Consider the following 19,031-nt stretch of genomic DNA (forward strand, 5'->3'; position numbering starts at 1 on the left):
ACAAAGGCAAATTCATTAAAAGTGATTTGAGCTGAAATCTGTCAGAGCGGCGCGCTTTGATATAAACACACTAATGTTTCAAGGGCCGCGGTATTGCTTCCTGTAATTTATCTCCTCTTTTGGAACTGATGTTCATTTCAAGAAACAGTTGTCACTTAAAAGCTCATTGATGCAAACATATTTCTCACAGTCACGGCATAGTCGCTATGCTGGCAGAAATTGGTCCGACTTGCCGCTATTATTCTGATACTTTTTCTACACAAAGCCATGCAGGACTGTCGCTCTTTCACATGTCATATTCTCGTTTCAATTTCTGGAATCATTATAGCAATAAATATTCACTCCTGTTTGCAGATTAATGGGTCTCACACTGTCTCCCCCACTTTCTAGGTTGCTGAAATGCACGGAGAGTTGATTGAATTTAACGAAAGGCTCCACCGTACTCTCATTGCAAAAGAAGCGCTGGTGTCACAAATGAGGCAAGAACTTATTGATCTCAGAGGGCCGGTAAGCTTTCTTTATTGCCTTCTCATTTTACACTTGCAGCTGAAGATTAATTGGATGGGCAGCAATAAAGACATTATATGTTCTCAAAAACCTACAAAATAGCACAATGTCTGTTAGAAGCCACACTAACCTGTAAGGTACTAGATATTTAGTAGTGTTTGGTATATATAGATAATAAGGTGCTGGTAGTTGTAACTTATAAATTATTGAGGCAGCTTGGCTATATAAAACAAATATTTTTACTGAAAAAACTGCTTAGGAACCTCTTTCATTAATTTAAAGGGGTACTCCGGCGAAGATGGTTTGGTTTAAAATCAACTAGTAACAGAAAGTTATATAGATTTGTCATATTCTTCTGTTTAAAATTTAAGTACTGTCTTACAGTACTTAACAGTTGCTGTATGTCTTGCAGGAAGTGGCATATTTGTTTCTAGTAGTGCTGTCTGCTGCCACCTCTTCCAATGACAGGAACTGTCCAGAGCAGTAGCAAATCCCCATAGAAAAGCTCTACTGCTTTGGACAGTTCCTGACATGGACAGAGGTGGCAGCAGAGAGCACTGTGTCAGAGTGGGAAGAAAACACTACTTCCTGCAGGACATACAGCAACTGATAAGTAGAGATAAATGAATTTACAGTAGGAGCGAAGTGCTTTGTTCCTACTGACATTCTGCTCATCAGTCTGCGAGGCTTTGAAGTCTGCTCCGCTCTGTGCCGCTCCTCCCCAGGTGCTGTGAAAAGATGGTCCCTGTCCTGGGAAACTTTTCCCAGTTTCCCAGGACTGGATTCATCTTTTTCCGAGCACCTAGGGAGGAGCCGCACGGAGCGGAGAACACTTCAAAGCCCCACATGCTGAAGGATGGAATACAGATAAGAATTAATTGCTTCCTACTGTAAATTCGCTCATCCCTACTGATAGGTAATGGAAGACTTGAAATTTTTAAATAAAAGTAGTTTACAAATTTGTATAACTTTCTGACACCAGTTTATTTGGTCTTCTTTGCCGGAGTACCCCTTTAACATGCATGTATATCATTGTTGGGAGGTACACGAATGCTACAATAAATAGTGGGTATTATTGATAGCCACATCCTCAGACTAATAGCTGTGATCAGGAATAAAAATCCCAGGTAATATAATGGGAGACAAGATCAGATGGTTATTAGCATTCAAGTGGCCAGTCCCCCTCTCTAGTGCGAATCCCCCTTTCTATAATAAACATGCATGCACATCACTAAGCCAAGTGTGCATGTTTTTGGGAAGGGGGGGGGGGTCTCGGGAGATATTGTATATTTTTAGCATATATATTATGCCATATTCCTGTATAGATAATATAATACTTAGCAAGGCAGCTAGTTTATTGCTTATAGGCAAGATTTCCCTGTATGAACCTTAGTGTGAATAGTGAATCAAGCTAAATGAGATGCCTGAGCCAGGCTTTGCATATTCAATGTCAAACGTTTATTTTTATTATTTTTTTTTTCTGTTGCTGAAACCCCACTTTCCTTTGCCAGATGTATAATGCGGCATTTAAATATTCAGCAATTTGTGTCGTAAAAGTTGAATGTGTTCTCTGTAGATCACAAATAAATCCAAGTGGATTGGTAGCATGTGATTGTTATTTGGAGTTTTCTGACATCGTTTTCCTGGCGGAGCTCTGTTATTGCTTGCTTACTCCTTCAGTAAGAGCATTATCCGTCATCCTCCTGGGTAGACTGCAGTTTTTACTGTGTCTCAGCGACAAACACATAGCTGTTTTACATTTTTAAATGTGCGGTGAGGAAAACGAGGAGACAAAACAGCAGAGGCGGCTGCTTGAGGTGAGGATAGAGCTCCAGGAAATTGTGCCATTGGAATTCATAAAGGGAATAAGTTTCTAGATTTCTTAAAACAGGTTCGTAGTCAGGAGTGTTTCTCTTGTGAAACTCAAAAATAGATGTTTTCTTATGTAAAGTTGTTTTACTGAACATTCTCAGATGTGTATATATATATATATATATATATATGTTTTGTCCAAAACAGAACAGCCAGTCATCACACATTAAGCGGCTAATGCTATACAGCCTAATGTTGGATGAGAAGGTCAAGTTTGCAATGAACGTTCTAGTTTATCCCAATATATTTATTGCAGTCACAGTCAAGGCTCTGTGCAGGCCCCAGCAATATCCAGGACCTTTTAGGGCCAAATAGTTTCGAATTGATCAGTAGGTCAGCACTTGTACCACAGCCCCATTCATTGTCTGTTAAGCTCACTTTGGTACTCTCTGCTCTAGAACTTCCAAGATCAGCAGCAAATCCCCATGGAAAACCTCTACTGCTCTGGACAGTTCCTGTCACAGACAGAGGTGGCAGCAGAGAGCACTTTGTCAGACCGGAAATAATACACTACTTCCTACAGGAAATACAGCAGCTGATTTCTACTTTATTAGAAATTAATTTAAAAGACCAACATGTTTCAGGCATGTTTGCTCTTAATCATGGCTCTAAATGACAAACAAACATAGAATCAAGTGTTATTGACATAATTCGTGTCATGTACACAGTAACACACATATAACATGGTGAATATAAAACCTATGTATACTAGTGACGACATTCACGTCGCATGTTGCAATGGTGTACATACATGAGATTTACATGATTGTAGTCAAGAAATAATTGCAGTTATATTGTCAGCAATATTTAATACATTTGTGGCTAGTAGCCAAGCTCATAATTTTTTTTTTTTTATTTCTTTATTTCTTTTAAGAAAAAACAATACATTAATTAACCACGATCTCCACAGAGGAGATACATATAAATTGCGGGAATACAATCTTTTTCACATACAAATCATTCCATTAACTTTACCACCGAGACCCCCCCCCCCCCCCCCCCCCCCCGGTCCAGACTGCGAGGAAGCAAAAAAAAAACACGGAAAAATTATTACCTAATTTCTAATAATGCTCACTAAATCCCTTCCAGAAAGTTTAATAAAATTCCATCCCAGTACTTTCTACTCCGAGGGCAAAACCAAAGAAGATGAACCAAATCGGCCTCTTCCTGTTTACAATAATTACAGGTAGAATTGTCTTTTGCCCCAATCTTATACAGAAATTGTGGTGTATAATAGATTCTATGCAGAATTTTAAACTGTATCAACCGATGTTCAGCATTGTAGGATACTTTCCTAATGTTACCCACTATTTCTTCCCATAAATCCTCTAGAGAAAAGCCACAATCACTTTCCCATTTATGTCTATACCCCGGAAGAATTATACCATATTTTTCCATCATTAACCTCTTATAAATTTTAGAAGGCCAAGCTCATAATTGACTTCTGAATTGTATATAACCGGAAAAGGGCTACCTTGGGATTTTCATATATAACACACTAAGGTATATCACTCTACTCGTAAGAATGCAAAAGGAGGAGACATGGACAGAAACATATGTATAAAGACACAACTGTATGCATCAGATAAATACCTGTAAATACAAATCACATAGTGCCAAAATTGTAGAATATATGTGAGGACGTCCACAGGTTGGTGAAGATCTAAATGTTAGATAAAAGTATATCAGTGCGATGCAGTATGTCATGTAAGATTGTATTTAACTCACCCCTGCTGCGTATTATGGCCCCAGGACCAGAGGAAAACTTACCCCCATAGCTTAAGTCCCCGGCTTGTGTCAGATGCTACAAGTGTGGTTTGGGAGTGAGTAAGAAAGCACCATGCTCAAATACCCAAAGGGGGCGGTGTCCGCTCACATCACAGGGTAAAGGATAGCCTATAACCTGATCTCCTAGTGTTGGATGAGAAGGTTAAGTTTGCAATGAACGTTCTAGTTCTTTGCCAGAAGAACGCATGTGCTTCAGCTGAAACCCAATCTCAAATCAGTCACCGAGGGAAAAAGGGAGAATGCGCACCAAGATGGAACACAACTGCCACAAGTTCCAGATAGCGTATGCTCGAGCCTGGAGCGCACATTGAGCCCTCACATGATTCCCGATGTAGAGTTAGATGTGCTCCGCCATGGAACGCACACCAATCTGCGTACCTGCCCACAATATGAGGCCAACGCAGGATATGACGTGTGGTCCACAGTGGAACGCACAACATATCCGTGGGAGGGTAGTCTGCATACTGCTGATTAAATACTGCATGTTTCTATCATCAACCTCTTTACTTAACTTGCACAGAAACCTCAAATATCTAATGAAGGCATATAGCAAATATATTAGATTTCATTACTATTTGAAAAACAATTTAGCCAATGTCAATCACAGATAGATTGTTACCTGAAACCAAATCTAATACCACTATAAGTTAAAGGGGTTTTCCAGGCAATTATGATTGATAACCTGCGATGATAGGCCATCAATCATATTTACCTGAATGAAACCCTTCAATAAACAGTTTAAGGCTGTGGTTACATTGGTGTGAAAACTTCATTAGCTCTTATAGAAATGTGACAGAGAATTTACTGTCTTTGTTCAGCAGAAGCAGGTTTTACTTAGTGTAAGTGTTGGCATTTTGGAGATGCTTTATTAGAACTGTACCAGATGGGTACATTACCAAAAAAAAAATAATACAATCGCCCTTTCCCATCCAGCCTTCATCTAAAGCAGCATTCATGATTTTTAGAAGTAGCCTTAGAAGTAGCCCAGCTGGGCTAAAAAAAAAAGTAAAAAAAAAAAAAAAAAAAAAAAAAAAAAAAGGTGTACTCACCTGCCCTGATCCCTTGATGCTGCTGGGTTTCTGCACGACGCAAGGAAGTGTTTAATCTGCCAATCAGTGGCCACGGCAGTAAAACAACACAGTAAACTGCGGGTACAGGCACTTTCTTGTAGTGAGCAGCAGGGACTGCTGTCAAAACATTAGTAATGGAGGAAGAATAAAGCACATCTCCTTTTGTTTTCTAGTCTAGCCAGGCCATGATTAAAAATTAATACACCAAATAGTTAACCATTTTTTTTTTAACCTTTCGTTATGTAGCACTCCCTGTGGCGAGCTGATCAGCATGGTTTTACCAAGTTTTACCACAACAACTATCTGTAATCTCTCCACGTTGAACTAACAACCCCTGAGTTTTATGGAACCAATGTTTAATAGGGATTTTCATTATTGTGCTTATATTCATAAAAACAGATTTTTGTTCTAGACAATTGACTTCAAAGAAATGTTATCTAATGCGCATTATAATGTATTCAGTTTTGTCATTCTAGGTCCCTGGAGATTTGAGTCAAACATCTGAAGACCAGAGTTTGTCAGACTTTGAAATGTAAGTTTAAAAACTCCTATGAAGCCACCAAAAGCCTGCACATTTCTAAATTTTCTGAGAATTAGCTCATAAATCAAGTATACTATGTATCCGTCATTATATATGTGACAGGTACACATGAAAGCGTTTACAACACAAAGTGAAGTTATAAACACAAAGACAAAGTTACATCTTGCATACAAATTAAAGTACTCAAATCTTTTTAATAATATGTAACCTTGCAGGGCTTTACTTCTGCTGAGCTTCTCTCTCATTTCTCCTTTATCAGCACAGTTCCAGTCCAGACTCTGTTATGTCTGACTAAATGGTCTCTAAAGGGCCTCATACATATTAGACCTTAGATTGCCAAGGCCGCCACTGTAATCTGAAGTGTATGGGGCCAACCCGAACAACCACCAACAGATGATGGTCAACCGTAATGGAAAATCACGACCAACCACTTAGTTTCGGGAGAGATGAACTGCAGCAACAGCACTCTCGCTGTGGCTTACTCCTTCTTTCCCCATAGAGAATAAAGGAACAATCGACCGTACAATGACATTGTCATTGTAGGGTTTCTGTGCCTCAGGATCCTTACTGGCAGCTATAATAGCTTTGTTTTCTGATAAGTCTATTACCTAAATTTTCTCATTGACTTCATTGGTACCTTAATGTGCATGCAATGCAGCTCTTGCCTCAGAGGATGTCTAAATACCAACTTTCATTTTATGTTTTCTGCTGAAAAGAAGGCACAACAGGACTAGTATGTATCTCATACTATAACAATTACTTTATATGTGCAAAGATCAGTGATAGAATTTCAGTGGAAAACCTCTAAACTGCATATGAACGAATAAGTTCCTTATTTGTTCCGAAAGTTAGGTAGGAAAAGAGAACTATGTAACCAGTCAAGTATTTCCATATCTCCCATACACTATACTGGAGAGTGACTGTGTAACCCCTATAAACTACTGTGGAATGCAGGCACCACTGACAGGTCTAGGCCTTCAGTCTATGCATTTCAGGGACCCCATACAACCTCATACACCAAAAAAGTTTCCTTTAGGATACCAATTTGGATAACAAAGAGAAGCAGCTTGTATAAGATCAGATTTCATCTGGTGCCATTGTGGCAATATCCAGAATCTCCATTGTTATTTTCAGTTTCTCTATTCTCATATTGCCCATATTGCCCCCACCTGTAAAGAGTCTGATTCAGCCAATAGAAGCACTTTAGCAAATTTTTGATTATGAGTAGTGTTGAGCGGTGAGGCTGAATTGTTCAGGTTTGCGCAACATTCTCAGAAGAGGATCAGTTCGGCCTCCCCGCTTAACACTCATTATACATTTTCCTAGTATACAAGCATAAATTCACCAAAAGAACATTCAAACATCTTTTAAGTGTATCTAGGATAACAAGACAATAACTGATATACAGATCACTAGATGAATTGTGAAAAGCCATGTTTCTACCTTTATTCATTTAGTCATGATTTTTTAAGCTTAGTATGTAATATCTGTCATTGAGGTATAGTATGTGGTGCACCACATAAAACGTGCCAAAGGATGCCATCTATCACAACCCAACAAACCTTCCCTAATTCTCCAAGCCAGGAAGCACCTGCAAGGGTCAGGGATTGATGGGTACCCTTAGGGAGAACCGTGTACTCAACATCACAAACACGTCCAAGCAGTTGTCAGGTCATCAAAGTAATGAAGGACAATGGTTGAAATCAGACTGATCTGCAGGTTGGCTGTAGGTCTAGATAGTATATATGAACAAAGTATTGTGGGAAATGTGGTGTTATAATTGTCAGCTGAGAATTTCATTTTCTTCCACCTGGCACTTGCACACACTTGAGTGTTTTTTACTAGTGCAGGAAATGGGGAGGGTAGACCGCCCTTTACCGGCAGATTGTGCTTCAAGTATTTTTCACTTGATTATCAAACATGAAGTTCTTTTCTGGTGTAAAAACCTCAGTTTGGCTGAGAAAAGAGCACTTCACATTAGAAGAGGCCCCTCGTCATAGACTGCTTATATTAAGTGACACAGGAAGGGCTTGTTGTCATTTTCTGTTTTTTCTGTAACTCCTTGTAACTCTTTCTTGCCTCATATCTGCACAATATTTCTAGTTTATGATCGTCCCATTTTTATTGCTCCTGTGGACAAAATATCAGGTTCACTCCTTTTCCATTTCTGTAAATGTCAGCGAGTCTGACCTCCTCGTCTCTGTTACAGATCACACCGTGCCCTTGTAAATGTTTGGATCCCCTCTGTTTTCCTACGAGGTAAATCTACCCATGCCTTTCACGTCTATCAGGTAAGAAGTTGTGCAGGGGATACAGTATAAGGTCATCTGTAAGGAAAGGCTAAAGCTTCCATCTGCAGTCTAGTAAATAGATGGAATAATACTGGGATATGTTTTTTTTTCTCAAATGTTTTCAACAAAAATGATCATGTACTTTATTAGGAATTTAATAGTCCATATCAACTGGATTGAAGAAGGTGAAGACAATTTTCCTAACTGGTACTAATTTATTTTAGTATTAACTGCATTGTACCATACCTTGTGGGCATGACTCATAATTGGTCATATCTACCCTTTATGCATAATTTATGTGCCCACCCTACCTATATAACATATGGTTATTATTGGAAATATTACAGATAATAAGAGGAGTTATTTTAATGGCTTCCTCATTTTAAAGGTGACTCATTCCTCTGCCCATCTCCTTGCCACCACTTTACACTCTGCCAGCATAGCAGGGCTTCTCTTGTAACCAAGTTTGTTGTGTCCAGGTATGTGCTTTAAAAGCCTCCTCCCCGTCTGATATTCTGTCCTTTGCAGTTACTGGTAATCAAATGCCGCACGTTCAGGTTCGAGATTCGCTCATCCATACTGGACACATTTTCATTCTTTCTGTTGCTTTCCATAGATTGCTTTTAGGTTTTGATAAAGCGACCATCCACCCACAATCTGACCCCCCCCCCCCCCCTCAAACCTTTGTTGTACCTTTTGATAGCTGCTTTTAATCCAAGATCTGTCCTGGGGTCCGGTCGGCAGGTGATGCAGTTATTGTCCTAAAAAACAACTTTTAAACTTCCAGCCCTGTGTCAAATTGCCGTAGCCTAAAATACCCGTGCCCTAGGCTTGCAACGCCCCTGTGGCCTCCTCCACACCCTCTTCATCATTAGGAACACCCCAAGAACAATTTCTTCTATTCCTCACCTGTGTGAACACTGCACATGGACTGGACTGTTAAGGCACCTGTACCAGTGTAACATAGTTTGTAAAAACATCTATAGATCAATACTCGATATGAGTTCTATCCTGTTCAGCCAAAACAGAATAGATCCAAAAAAAGGCAAAACACTCCCATGATGTAGAAGCCAAAAAGACTCATTTTAGGGAGAAAAGTTCCATTCCGGAGTTACACTCCACTCTTTCCAGCAAGTTTACCATGACCACTTCCACAGAGAGTTCCATAGTCACATTGCTCTTCCCCCCCCCCCCTCTAGGTGTAGAGGGTGCCTCCTTATTACAGTCTCGAGTATAATCCTAGATACATTTATACATTATTATTTTTCAATAATCTTTTTGTAGTCCTTCCATTCCATTTATTACTCTGGGGTCTCGTCTTTGTATTCACTCCAGCTCCATTATCTTTCTTGTACATTGGTACCAATAACTGTGCAGAGTACTTATGTGCAGTCATACAGGGGTGGAATTATTTCATCCTCTTGTAAAACGACCACTTATGCTGATGGACGCACATGCTCAGTAGCTCAGCCCAACTGCCCAGATTGTACACAAACGATAGAGGAATTCCTGCTATATGTCGGGCAGCCAAGAAAAATTGACACACTAGAACAGAGTTGGGGAACCTTTGGTCCTCCAGATTTTGCAAAACTGCAGTTCTCATTGTTTTGCTGTTCAGGCATAATGGGAGTTGTACTTTTGCAACAGCTGGAGGACAGAGGATTCCCCATTCCTGCACTACAATGAGCTACTTGTTAGTATTCAATTGTCTGAGACGGACTTGCATGTGACAACACATACCCTTTTAAAGTGCAGAATAATTATCCCAGCACTTTGCATAGCACTGACTAGTACTATCACCTGAAAGCTGGGTTCTAGAAATGAAAAGGAGGAGGATGTGTTGTGCCACTACTATGCCAGTGAAATAAATGTAAATATATTCTGTTGATAAATTCAAGTAAAAGCTGGCAGTGTGAAAGAATTAGGAATAAAATCCTGATAAAACCATTCTTTGAGGAAGCTGTGCCCACTTTATATACCATCAAATGCTTGCTCTGCTGCTCTTAACTTTGCAGTTGTGTAAAGCCAGCTGCATATTTGTTTAACCGCTGGACCTGGGGACTGAGCTGTTGAATGGCATCCAGCTGTGACTTGTGTCCTGCCATGATAAAACACATTTAAGAAAAATACTTATTTGTGCAGTTTATCTTGGCACACACGGATGTTGCATCAGGAAGCTTTACAAGTCCCTGGTAGTATATATGGCATTTTCTCCAGGCAGGAATAAAGCCATTTTATCTATCCGAGTCCCAGAAATTGATGGAAATCGCTCTGAAATTTATTTGGGTTACTTCAGAATTGTTTACTTTAGGCTGAAGGTTTTTTTATATCACATTTTTACAGTCGGTTTTCAGGTAGGTGAGAATATTAATGGCTGTTCATACCTCTACATAGAAATATGTAGAGAAAAAGCTATGGAAAAGTCCTAAACCAAAAAGGAGTAGATCCTAAAGAAAGAAAAAGTATAAATGATTGACTTTTTTCTGTAATTGCTCTTTAATTTAACCCCTTAGGGACCAAGCCTGTTTGGGCCTTAATGACCAGGCTCATTTTTCAAATCTGACCTGTCTCACTTTATGCGCTTATAGCTCAGTGATGCTTTAACGTATGCTAGCGATTCTGAGATTGTTTTTTCGTAACATATGGTACTTTATGTTAGTGGCAAAATTTGGTCACTGTCTTGTGTGTTTTTTGTGAAAAACATCAAAATATAATGAAAAATTTGAAAATTTTGCACTTTACGAACTTTGAAATTCTTTGCTTCTAAAAAAAAAAGGCACATGACAAAAATGAGTTAGTAAGTCACATTACCAATATGTCTTCTTTATTCTGGCTTCATTTCGTAAACATATTTCACTTTTTTAGGGTGTTACGGGGCTTAGAAATGTATCAGCAAATTATCAAATTTTCATGAAATTTCCAAAACTGATTTTTTTAGGGACCAGTTCTTTTTTTAAGTTGATTTAGGAGGCTTGTATACTGGAAACCCCCATAAGTGACCCCATTTTGGAAACTAGACACCTTAAAGAATTAATCTAGGGGTATAATGAGCATTTTAACCCTACAGGGGCTGGAGGAAAGTATTCACAATTAGGCCGGAAAAAAATGGAAAATAGAAATTTTCCAATAATATATTTGTTAAGATTAAAGTATCTCATTTTCATAATAAACATGAGAGAAAATGCACCCCAAATTTTGTAATGCAGGTTCTCCTGAGTAGAACGGTACCCCATATGTGGGCGTAAACCACTGTATGGGCACACAGCAGGCCTCAGAAGGAAGGGAGCACCTATTAGCATTTCCAGTTCAGATTTTGCTGAAGAAATTTCTGAGCGCCAGGTGCGTTTGCAGAGCCCCTGTAGTGTCAGCAGAATAGAACCCCCCCAAAAGTCACCCCATTTTGGAAAGTACACCCATCAAAGAATACATCTTGGGGTTTGGTGACCATTTTGACCCCACAGGTATTAGAGGAAAGTATTTAAAAGAAGACAGTAAAAATGAAAAAATAGAATTTTTCCAATAATATGTTTGTTTAGTTTGAAATTTCTCAATTTCACGAGGAACAGGGGAGAAAACTCACCCCAATATATGTAAGGCAGGTACTCCTGAGTAGAACGATACCCCATATGTGGGCATAAACCACTGTGTGGGCACACAGCGGGGCTCAGAAGGGAAGGAGCGCCAATTAGCATTTCCAGTTCAGATTTTGCTGAAGAAATTTCTGAGCGCCAGGTGCGTTTGCAGAGCCCCTGTAGTGTCAGCAGAATAGAACCCCCCCAAAAGTCACCCCATTTTGGAAAGTACACCCATCAAAGAATACATCTTGGGGTGTGGTGACCATTTTGACCCCACAGGTATTAGAGGAAAGTATTCAAAAGAAGACAGTAAAAATGAAAAAATAGAATTTTTCCAATAACATGTTTGTTTAGTTTGAAATTTCTCAATTTCACGAGAAACAGGGGAGAAAACTCACCCCAATATATGTTAAGCAGGTTCTCCTGAGTACAACGGTACCCCATATGTGGGCATAAACCACTGTGTGGGCACACAGCAGGGCTCAGTAGGGAGGGAGCGCCAAGCATTTTCAGTGCATGATTTTCCTGAAGAAGTTTCTGAGCGCCAGGTGCGTTTGCAGTGCCCCTGTAATGTCTACAGAATAGAACCCTCCCCCCCAAAATCACCCCATTTTGGAAAGTACACCCCTCAAGGAATTTATCTTGGGGTGTGGTGACCATTTTGACCCCACAGGTATTGGAGGAAAGTATTCAAAACTAGACCGTAAAAATGAAAAAAATTGAATTTTTTCAATAACATGTTTGTTTAGTTAGAAATTTCTCAATTTCACTAGGAACAAGGGAGAAAAAGCACCCCAAAACTTGTAACGGAGGTTCTCCTGAGTACAATGGTACCCCATATGTGGGCATAAACCACTGTATGGGCACACAGCAGGGCTCAGAAGAGAAGGAGTGTCATTTTAGTTACAGGCAATATGTGGGTGTTTACTGGTTATCTGGGGTGGTAATAGACAATCTCAGGGTGTTTACTGGCTATCTGAGGTGGCAGCAGGCAATCTGTTGGGGTTATGGGCAATCTGGGGTGGTTACGAGCAGTCTGTGCCAATCTGGGGTGGTTACGGTCAATCTGGGGTGGTTACGGTCAATCTGGGGTGGTTACGGTCAATCTGGGGTGGTTACGGTCAATCTGGGGTGGTCACAGGCAATCTGGGGTGGTCACAGGCAATCTGGGGTGGTCACAGGCAATCTGGGGTGGTTACGGGCAATCTGGGGTGGTTACTGGCTGTATGGGGTGGTTATGGGCAATCTTGGGGTGTTTACTGGCTATCTAGGGGTGGTTACTGGCTATCTGGGGAGGTGACGGGCAATCTGGGGGTGTTCACTGACTATCTGGGGATGCAACGGGCAATCTGGGGTGGTGACGGAAAATCTGGGGTGGTGACGGGAAATCTGGGGTGGTTGCGAGCAATCTGTGGTGGTTACAGGCAATTTGGGGTAGTTACAGGCAGTCTGTGGCAATCTGGGGTGGTTACGGGCTGTCTGGAATGGTTATGGGCTATGGGGGGGATACGGGCAATCTGGGGAGATTACGGGCAATCTGGGGAGATTACGGGCATTCTGGGGTGGTGACAGGCAGTCTGGGGTGGTTATGGGCTGTCTGGGATGGTTATGGGCTGTCTGGGATGGTTATGGGCTGTCTGGGATGGTTATGGGCTGTCTGGGATGGTTATGGGCTGTCTGGGGTGGATACGGACAATCTGGGGAGGTTACAGACAATCTGAGGAGGTTACAGGCAATCTAGGGTGGTTACGGGCAATCTGGGGTGGTTACGGGTAATCTGGGGTGGTTACGGGTAATCTGGGGTGGTTACGGGTAATCTGGGGTGGTTACGGGTAATCTGGGGTGGTTACGGGTAATCTGGGGTGGTGATGGGTAATTTGGGGTGGTTACAGGTAATCTGGGGTGGTTACAAGTAATCTAGGGTGGTTACGGGTAATCCAGGGCACTTGACTTTGGTGACAGGCGTAAAAAAGTGCCGGCACCATTTGGAACAAGCGATCAGTGGTATATAGTATATACCGCTGATCACTTGTACTAGGACCACACCGGGTGGTCACCGATCATTGCCCCATGCTCTCCGCCACCTCCGGTGGTGGAGAGAATGAAGCTTGGATCATTTTTAGGAATCCATCACTGTGAACAGAGTCTGTTCACAGTGATGACGGCGGCCATCTTGGATCAGATGGCCGCCCTGGGAGGGGAGGGTCAGTGGCCAGGTCACTAGGGTTAATTCTGGGGATGGGGGGACATGTTTTCATCTCCTCTCACTGTGGATTCACGGTGAGAAGAGATGAAAGCGTTCAGCTGCGCTGGCAATGCCCGTTACCGGTAGCCGCCTTTATACTGATAATAACGGCGATCACCGGTGAGGGGACTGGCCGGGACTGACCCCACACTCTCCCCCAACCCTTCAGCTACCTCCGATAGCTGAGAGGAGGAGGCTGCGGGCATTACCGGCGCCGCTGCACTATTCTGCACCATCGCCATAAAGAGCTGATGGCAGCAGAATAGACCCCATTAGTGATCGCCGTAAAAATCCGTATCGGCGGTCACTAATAACATAATACATGTATTCTCTGGGTCGCTACGGTTACGGCGATACCACATTTGTATAGTTTTTTTTAACTATTACCGCTTTGGCGCAATAGAAACTATCTTCCTAGCCAAAACCCACAAAAACTGTCCCTGCATTGCAAGATCCATAGCGTTCTCATCTTTTGCGCGACAGAGCTGGTTTTGGGCTTATTTTTTGCGGGAAGATCTGTAGTTTCTATTGATACCAAGTTTTATATGTATATGACTTTTTGATCTCTTTTATGACGTATTTTCTAAAGTGGATTGATAAAATACAGCTATTCTAGTACTGTTTTTTTTATTATTTTTTTACAGCGTGTGTCGTGCGATATAATTATTGATATAGTTTTATAGATTGGGTTGTTACGGACGTAACGATACCAAATATGTATAGGATTTGTGTTTTTGATCACTTTTATGTAATGTTTTATAGTGTATGGGGAATGTAATGCATCTTTATTATTGGGGGGGGCTGGGGGGGGCTGTGTTGTGTTTGGTGCACACTTTTTTTCACTTTTTTTTACTTTTACACTAGTGTACATTACTGTACACTAGTGTAAAATACTTAGATCACTGATACAATACACTGCAGTACCTGATGTACCATTGTATCATGCCTCATGCTGACAGGCAATAGCCGCGGCCACCCCTGTCATCATGAGGCATCTCCATGGTGACCCCGGGGACCTTCATTAGGACCCCGGAATCACCATGGAGACATCGGGACCCCGGACGGCGCCACGGGACATCGCGATCATGTAAGTGAACCACGGCGCCGTCCGGGATCCACCGGGACCCGTTAGATGCCGCTGTCATGGTTTGACAGCGGCATTTAACGGGTTAAACTGCCCGGAGCGGAGAATCCTCCGCTCCGGGCAGTTACAGGAGGGTGTCAGCGGTCACACTGACCGCTGATCACCCGTCCTGCAGCCGCCGGCGGGCGGTAATTTATTCCGATGCGCCCGCCGTTAAAAGGCGTACGCATCGGAATAAAGCCCATTAGTGGCCGCCGTGAAAAGGCAGCATGGCGGTCACTAAGGGGTTAAAGCGACTCTGTACCTACTATCTGACCCCCCAAACCACTTGTACCTTCGGATAGCGCTTTTAATCCAAGATCTGTCCTGGGGTTCGTTTGGCAGGTGATGCAGTTATTGTCCTAAAAAACAGCTTTTACACTTGTAGCCCTGTGTCAAACGGCCGTGGCTTACAGTATCTGTGCCCTAACTTTGCACCACCCCTCTGTCCCTCCTCCCCACCCTCTTCATCATTAGGAATGCCACTAGAACTTTTTCTCCTGTCTGAACATTGCACAGGTGCCTTAACGATCCAGCCCGTGTGCCGTGCTGACACAGGTGGAGAATAGGAGACAATCTGCCTGAAACATTCCTAATGATGAGGAGAGCTGGGAGGAGGGACAGAGAGGGTGTGCCAGCCTAATGCATAGACATTCTAAGCCCCGGCCGTTGGGCACGGGGCTGCAAGTTTAAAAGTTGTTTTATTAGGACAATAACTGCATCACCTGCCGAACGGACTCCAGGTCAGATCTTGGATTAAAAGCAGCTATCCGCAGGTACAAGTGGTTTGGGGGGGTCAGATTGTGGGTACAGAGTCGGTTTTAAAACTTAAAGTGTCAATGTCGTTATAACTTTCAAAATCTAAATCAACAGTAGATGTGTTATAAAGCAAGTTTGCAATTTACATTTTTTATTTTTTTTTAGTTATGGAAAACATGACACTTCCTGTTTTCTGACTTTTTTTCTAATTTAAAAAAAAACAAAAAAACAGCAGTCAGAAAACAGGAAGTCCTGTGTATCCCAGGCCATCTGAGCACTCACAGAGAAAAGGCAGTCTTTTGACTAACAGACATATTGAGCTGTGACACTCTGTACTGGGTTTAGTCTGTTTTCAACCAGCACAAGTCAGAAAATCTGCCTCCAGGAGACTGGACCTGGATTTCTGGTAAGTATAGCTTTGTTCTACAGCATAACAACAACAAAAAATAATAAATGTATATTGCAAACTTCCTTCATATTACATCTACTGTTGATTTAGATTTTGAAAGTTATAACGACAATTAAATTTTTAGGGGCATAAACTGAAAATCTACGATACTGGCGGGTCTGCATGGGACACAACAGTGCGGTATACTTACCTGTCCCGCTCCGCTAAAGCTGCTACTCTCCGCCATGGTCATCGTTTCGACAACATCCGCTGATGGCTGCTAAGATTAGACAGCACTATACTGAGTGGCCATTTGTAAAGCTTTGTAATACATCAGTTAAAGTCTTCATTTTTTTTTTTGTCTTCTGCCTGTGTAATGTCGTTTTTTTTCTTGTTTTTCCTACCTGCTATGTTTTCAGCTTATAAAGAAATATATTCTGTTTGAGCAGATCCCAGCGCTATAGAAATAACACAATCCCTCTTCCGTGCTTTTAGTACAATCTGTAATGTGAATTTTTCTCCCTGTGAACATTTTAAATTGTGAGCCCAGGACAAGGGATCATGTTCTCAAATAGGAACGCTGCGAGTTCAGGCAGATTTCAGCACTTTTCTTTTGGTGGCTGTATAGCAGGTTAAACATTACATTCTAACAGCCACTTGTTTTAAAGCCTCTGCCATCTGTCTGCTATTTTTCTCATTCTCATTGTTTTATACCTATACCTTTTAATGCTATTTTTTACCCATCAGTAAAATTGTTGGATTTTTGCAGGTTACTGAATGCATACAGTTGGCTTATTATTGTATATCTACCCGGTGTGAAATTGCTCAAATATTTTAGGAAATTGCATACAAAAAAAAAAAAACCCTATTGTGTTCTCAGTCTCGAACAGAAGCAGTAACAATCCTGTAATCTCATGCAGGATCTTAAATTCCTTGCCATTACACTTGGAATGTTACTGCTGTACTTTTCATCAGAAAATATCTAAAGCTAAATGTAGGGATTTAGGTAATGACTCTTTATGGTGGACCATAATAGTTTGTGTAGGTTCCCCAAAGGTGAACATATGTGATAGAAAATTGCCTAACAAGCTTTATTAAACGCAGCCCTCTGCCAATTCTAGGACAAGCTGGTGACTTAGGGGCACAATGTCTAGCTACTCAATTTGAAAAGGTATAGTGGTTAGGCCAGTGGTGGCCAAAAAGCAGACCACAATATACTTGTAGACCTTAGCGCTTGTACCATTAGCTCTGAATTTTAGGCCACCAGGCTGTTCTTGGCATCACCACACTATGTCTGCTCAGAATTCCAGGTTACAACAATGCCCTTTACTGGTGTCAGATACCTGTTAACCTTTATTATTTAAAGGGTTAGTTCACAAAAAAAAAAAATGTTTTCTTTTAAATCATCTCATTTCAGAAAGTGGCAGAAATTTGTAATTTATTTTTATTAAAAAATCTTAAATTTTCAGTTCTTATCAGCTGTGGTATGTCCTGCAGGAAGTGGTGTATTATAGAGATGAGCGAACCGGGTTCAGGTTCGAGTCGATCGGAACCGAAACTTTCGTTATTTGATTAGCTGGGGCTGCTGAACTTGGATAAAGCTCTAAGGTTGTCTGGAAAGCATGGATACAGCCAATGACTATATCCAGGATTTCCACATAGCCTTAGGGCTTTTTCCAAGTTCAGCAGCTAGCGCTAATCAAATGCCGAAAGTTCGGGTTCGAATCGACTCGAGCACTCGAGTGTATTATTTCCGGTCTGACACAGGTCTCTCTGCTGCCACCTCTGTCCATGTCAGGAACTGTCCAGAGCGTTAGCAGATCCCCATATCCAACCTTTTCTCTCCAGACTGGAAATAGTACACCACTTCCTGCAGAAAATACAGCAGCTGATAAGTACTAGAAGACTTGAGATTTTTTTTTTTATAGAATTAAATTACAAATCTCTGGCACCAGTTGATTTGAAAATTTTTTTTTTTGTGAACTATCCATTTAACGTCTTTCTTCTGCTCAAAATCAAAATAATCCCACTGTTTAATGTAAAGGTATACTAAAGGTATTTAATGTAAAGGTATTTAAAGTATTACCGCCATACAATGTCCAAATAAGGTTGCCTCAGGCTATGTTCACATACAGTAAAATAAAAGCAATGTGTAAACAGGTGAAAAAAAAGTGCAAAAACAGTTCACAAAAAATGGCATGTTCTTTATTTTTACACTATTTTTCCACTGTGTGTGCAATGATGGTCAATGCCCCATAGACTTCTATAGAGCATAATACACAGAAATCTCATAGAGCACATAAATATGGGAAATATACTTCAGAAAAAAAATATTTCCATTTTTCTTTATGTATTCAAAAAAAACCTCCCATGAATAATAATACATAAATGGTAAAAGATCAGTGTTATGATAAATGTCACCGTATAGCTATAAAAGCCATAAAAATAACACTAAAAAATATATTACACTGTGCATGAAAATGATGTGTAACTAACCCGTTGCATTACTGCTGTGTGCCCTTGGGGTAGGTTTATTACAGTTATATCAATACAGGTACCATGGATAAATTTCTCTCTTATAGCTCCTGAATTTAAATATTTTAAATAAATTTAATATTATTTAATAAATAAATGTAATATTATTTGGATGTGATCTTTGGTGTTCCTCCAAGTTCCCCCCATGTTGTGTATTCATCGGTTTCACCTTGCTAGTGGTTTTTGGCATTCCGTACGGTAGTGCAGCATTGTAAATTATACGAGAATAGCGTCAATGCTCTTGTGTATGCCTTGTGCATATTTTTTTTTGTAGTTGGTGTGCCTTTTATGAGGTGTTTGCTACCATGATTCCTTTTTCCCCTTTGATATGCCACAC

General features: G+C 40.9%; 1 protein-coding gene across 3 annotated transcripts in view; it reads left to right on the top strand.

Moving 5' to 3' along the window:
* The window catches only part of SNX29 (sorting nexin 29), a 394,719-nt gene that overhangs the window by 223,678 nt on the left and 152,010 nt on the right, over positions 1-19,031 (top strand). For all 3 annotated transcript variants that reach the window (XM_069983707.1, XM_069983706.1, XM_069983708.1), the window contains 3 exons: positions 391-507; positions 5,714-5,769; positions 7,988-8,069. In XM_069983707.1, coding sequence (XP_069839808.1) covers positions 391-507; positions 5,714-5,769; positions 7,988-8,069 — 255 coding nt within the window. The remainder of the gene's footprint in view (positions 1-390; positions 508-5,713; positions 5,770-7,987; positions 8,070-19,031) is intronic.

The sequence above is a fragment of the Dendropsophus ebraccatus genome, chromosome 9 (assembly GCF_027789765.1).
Source record: "Dendropsophus ebraccatus isolate aDenEbr1 chromosome 9, aDenEbr1.pat, whole genome shotgun sequence".
NCBI classification, from domain to species: Eukaryota; Metazoa; Chordata; class Amphibia; order Anura; family Hylidae; genus Dendropsophus; species Dendropsophus ebraccatus.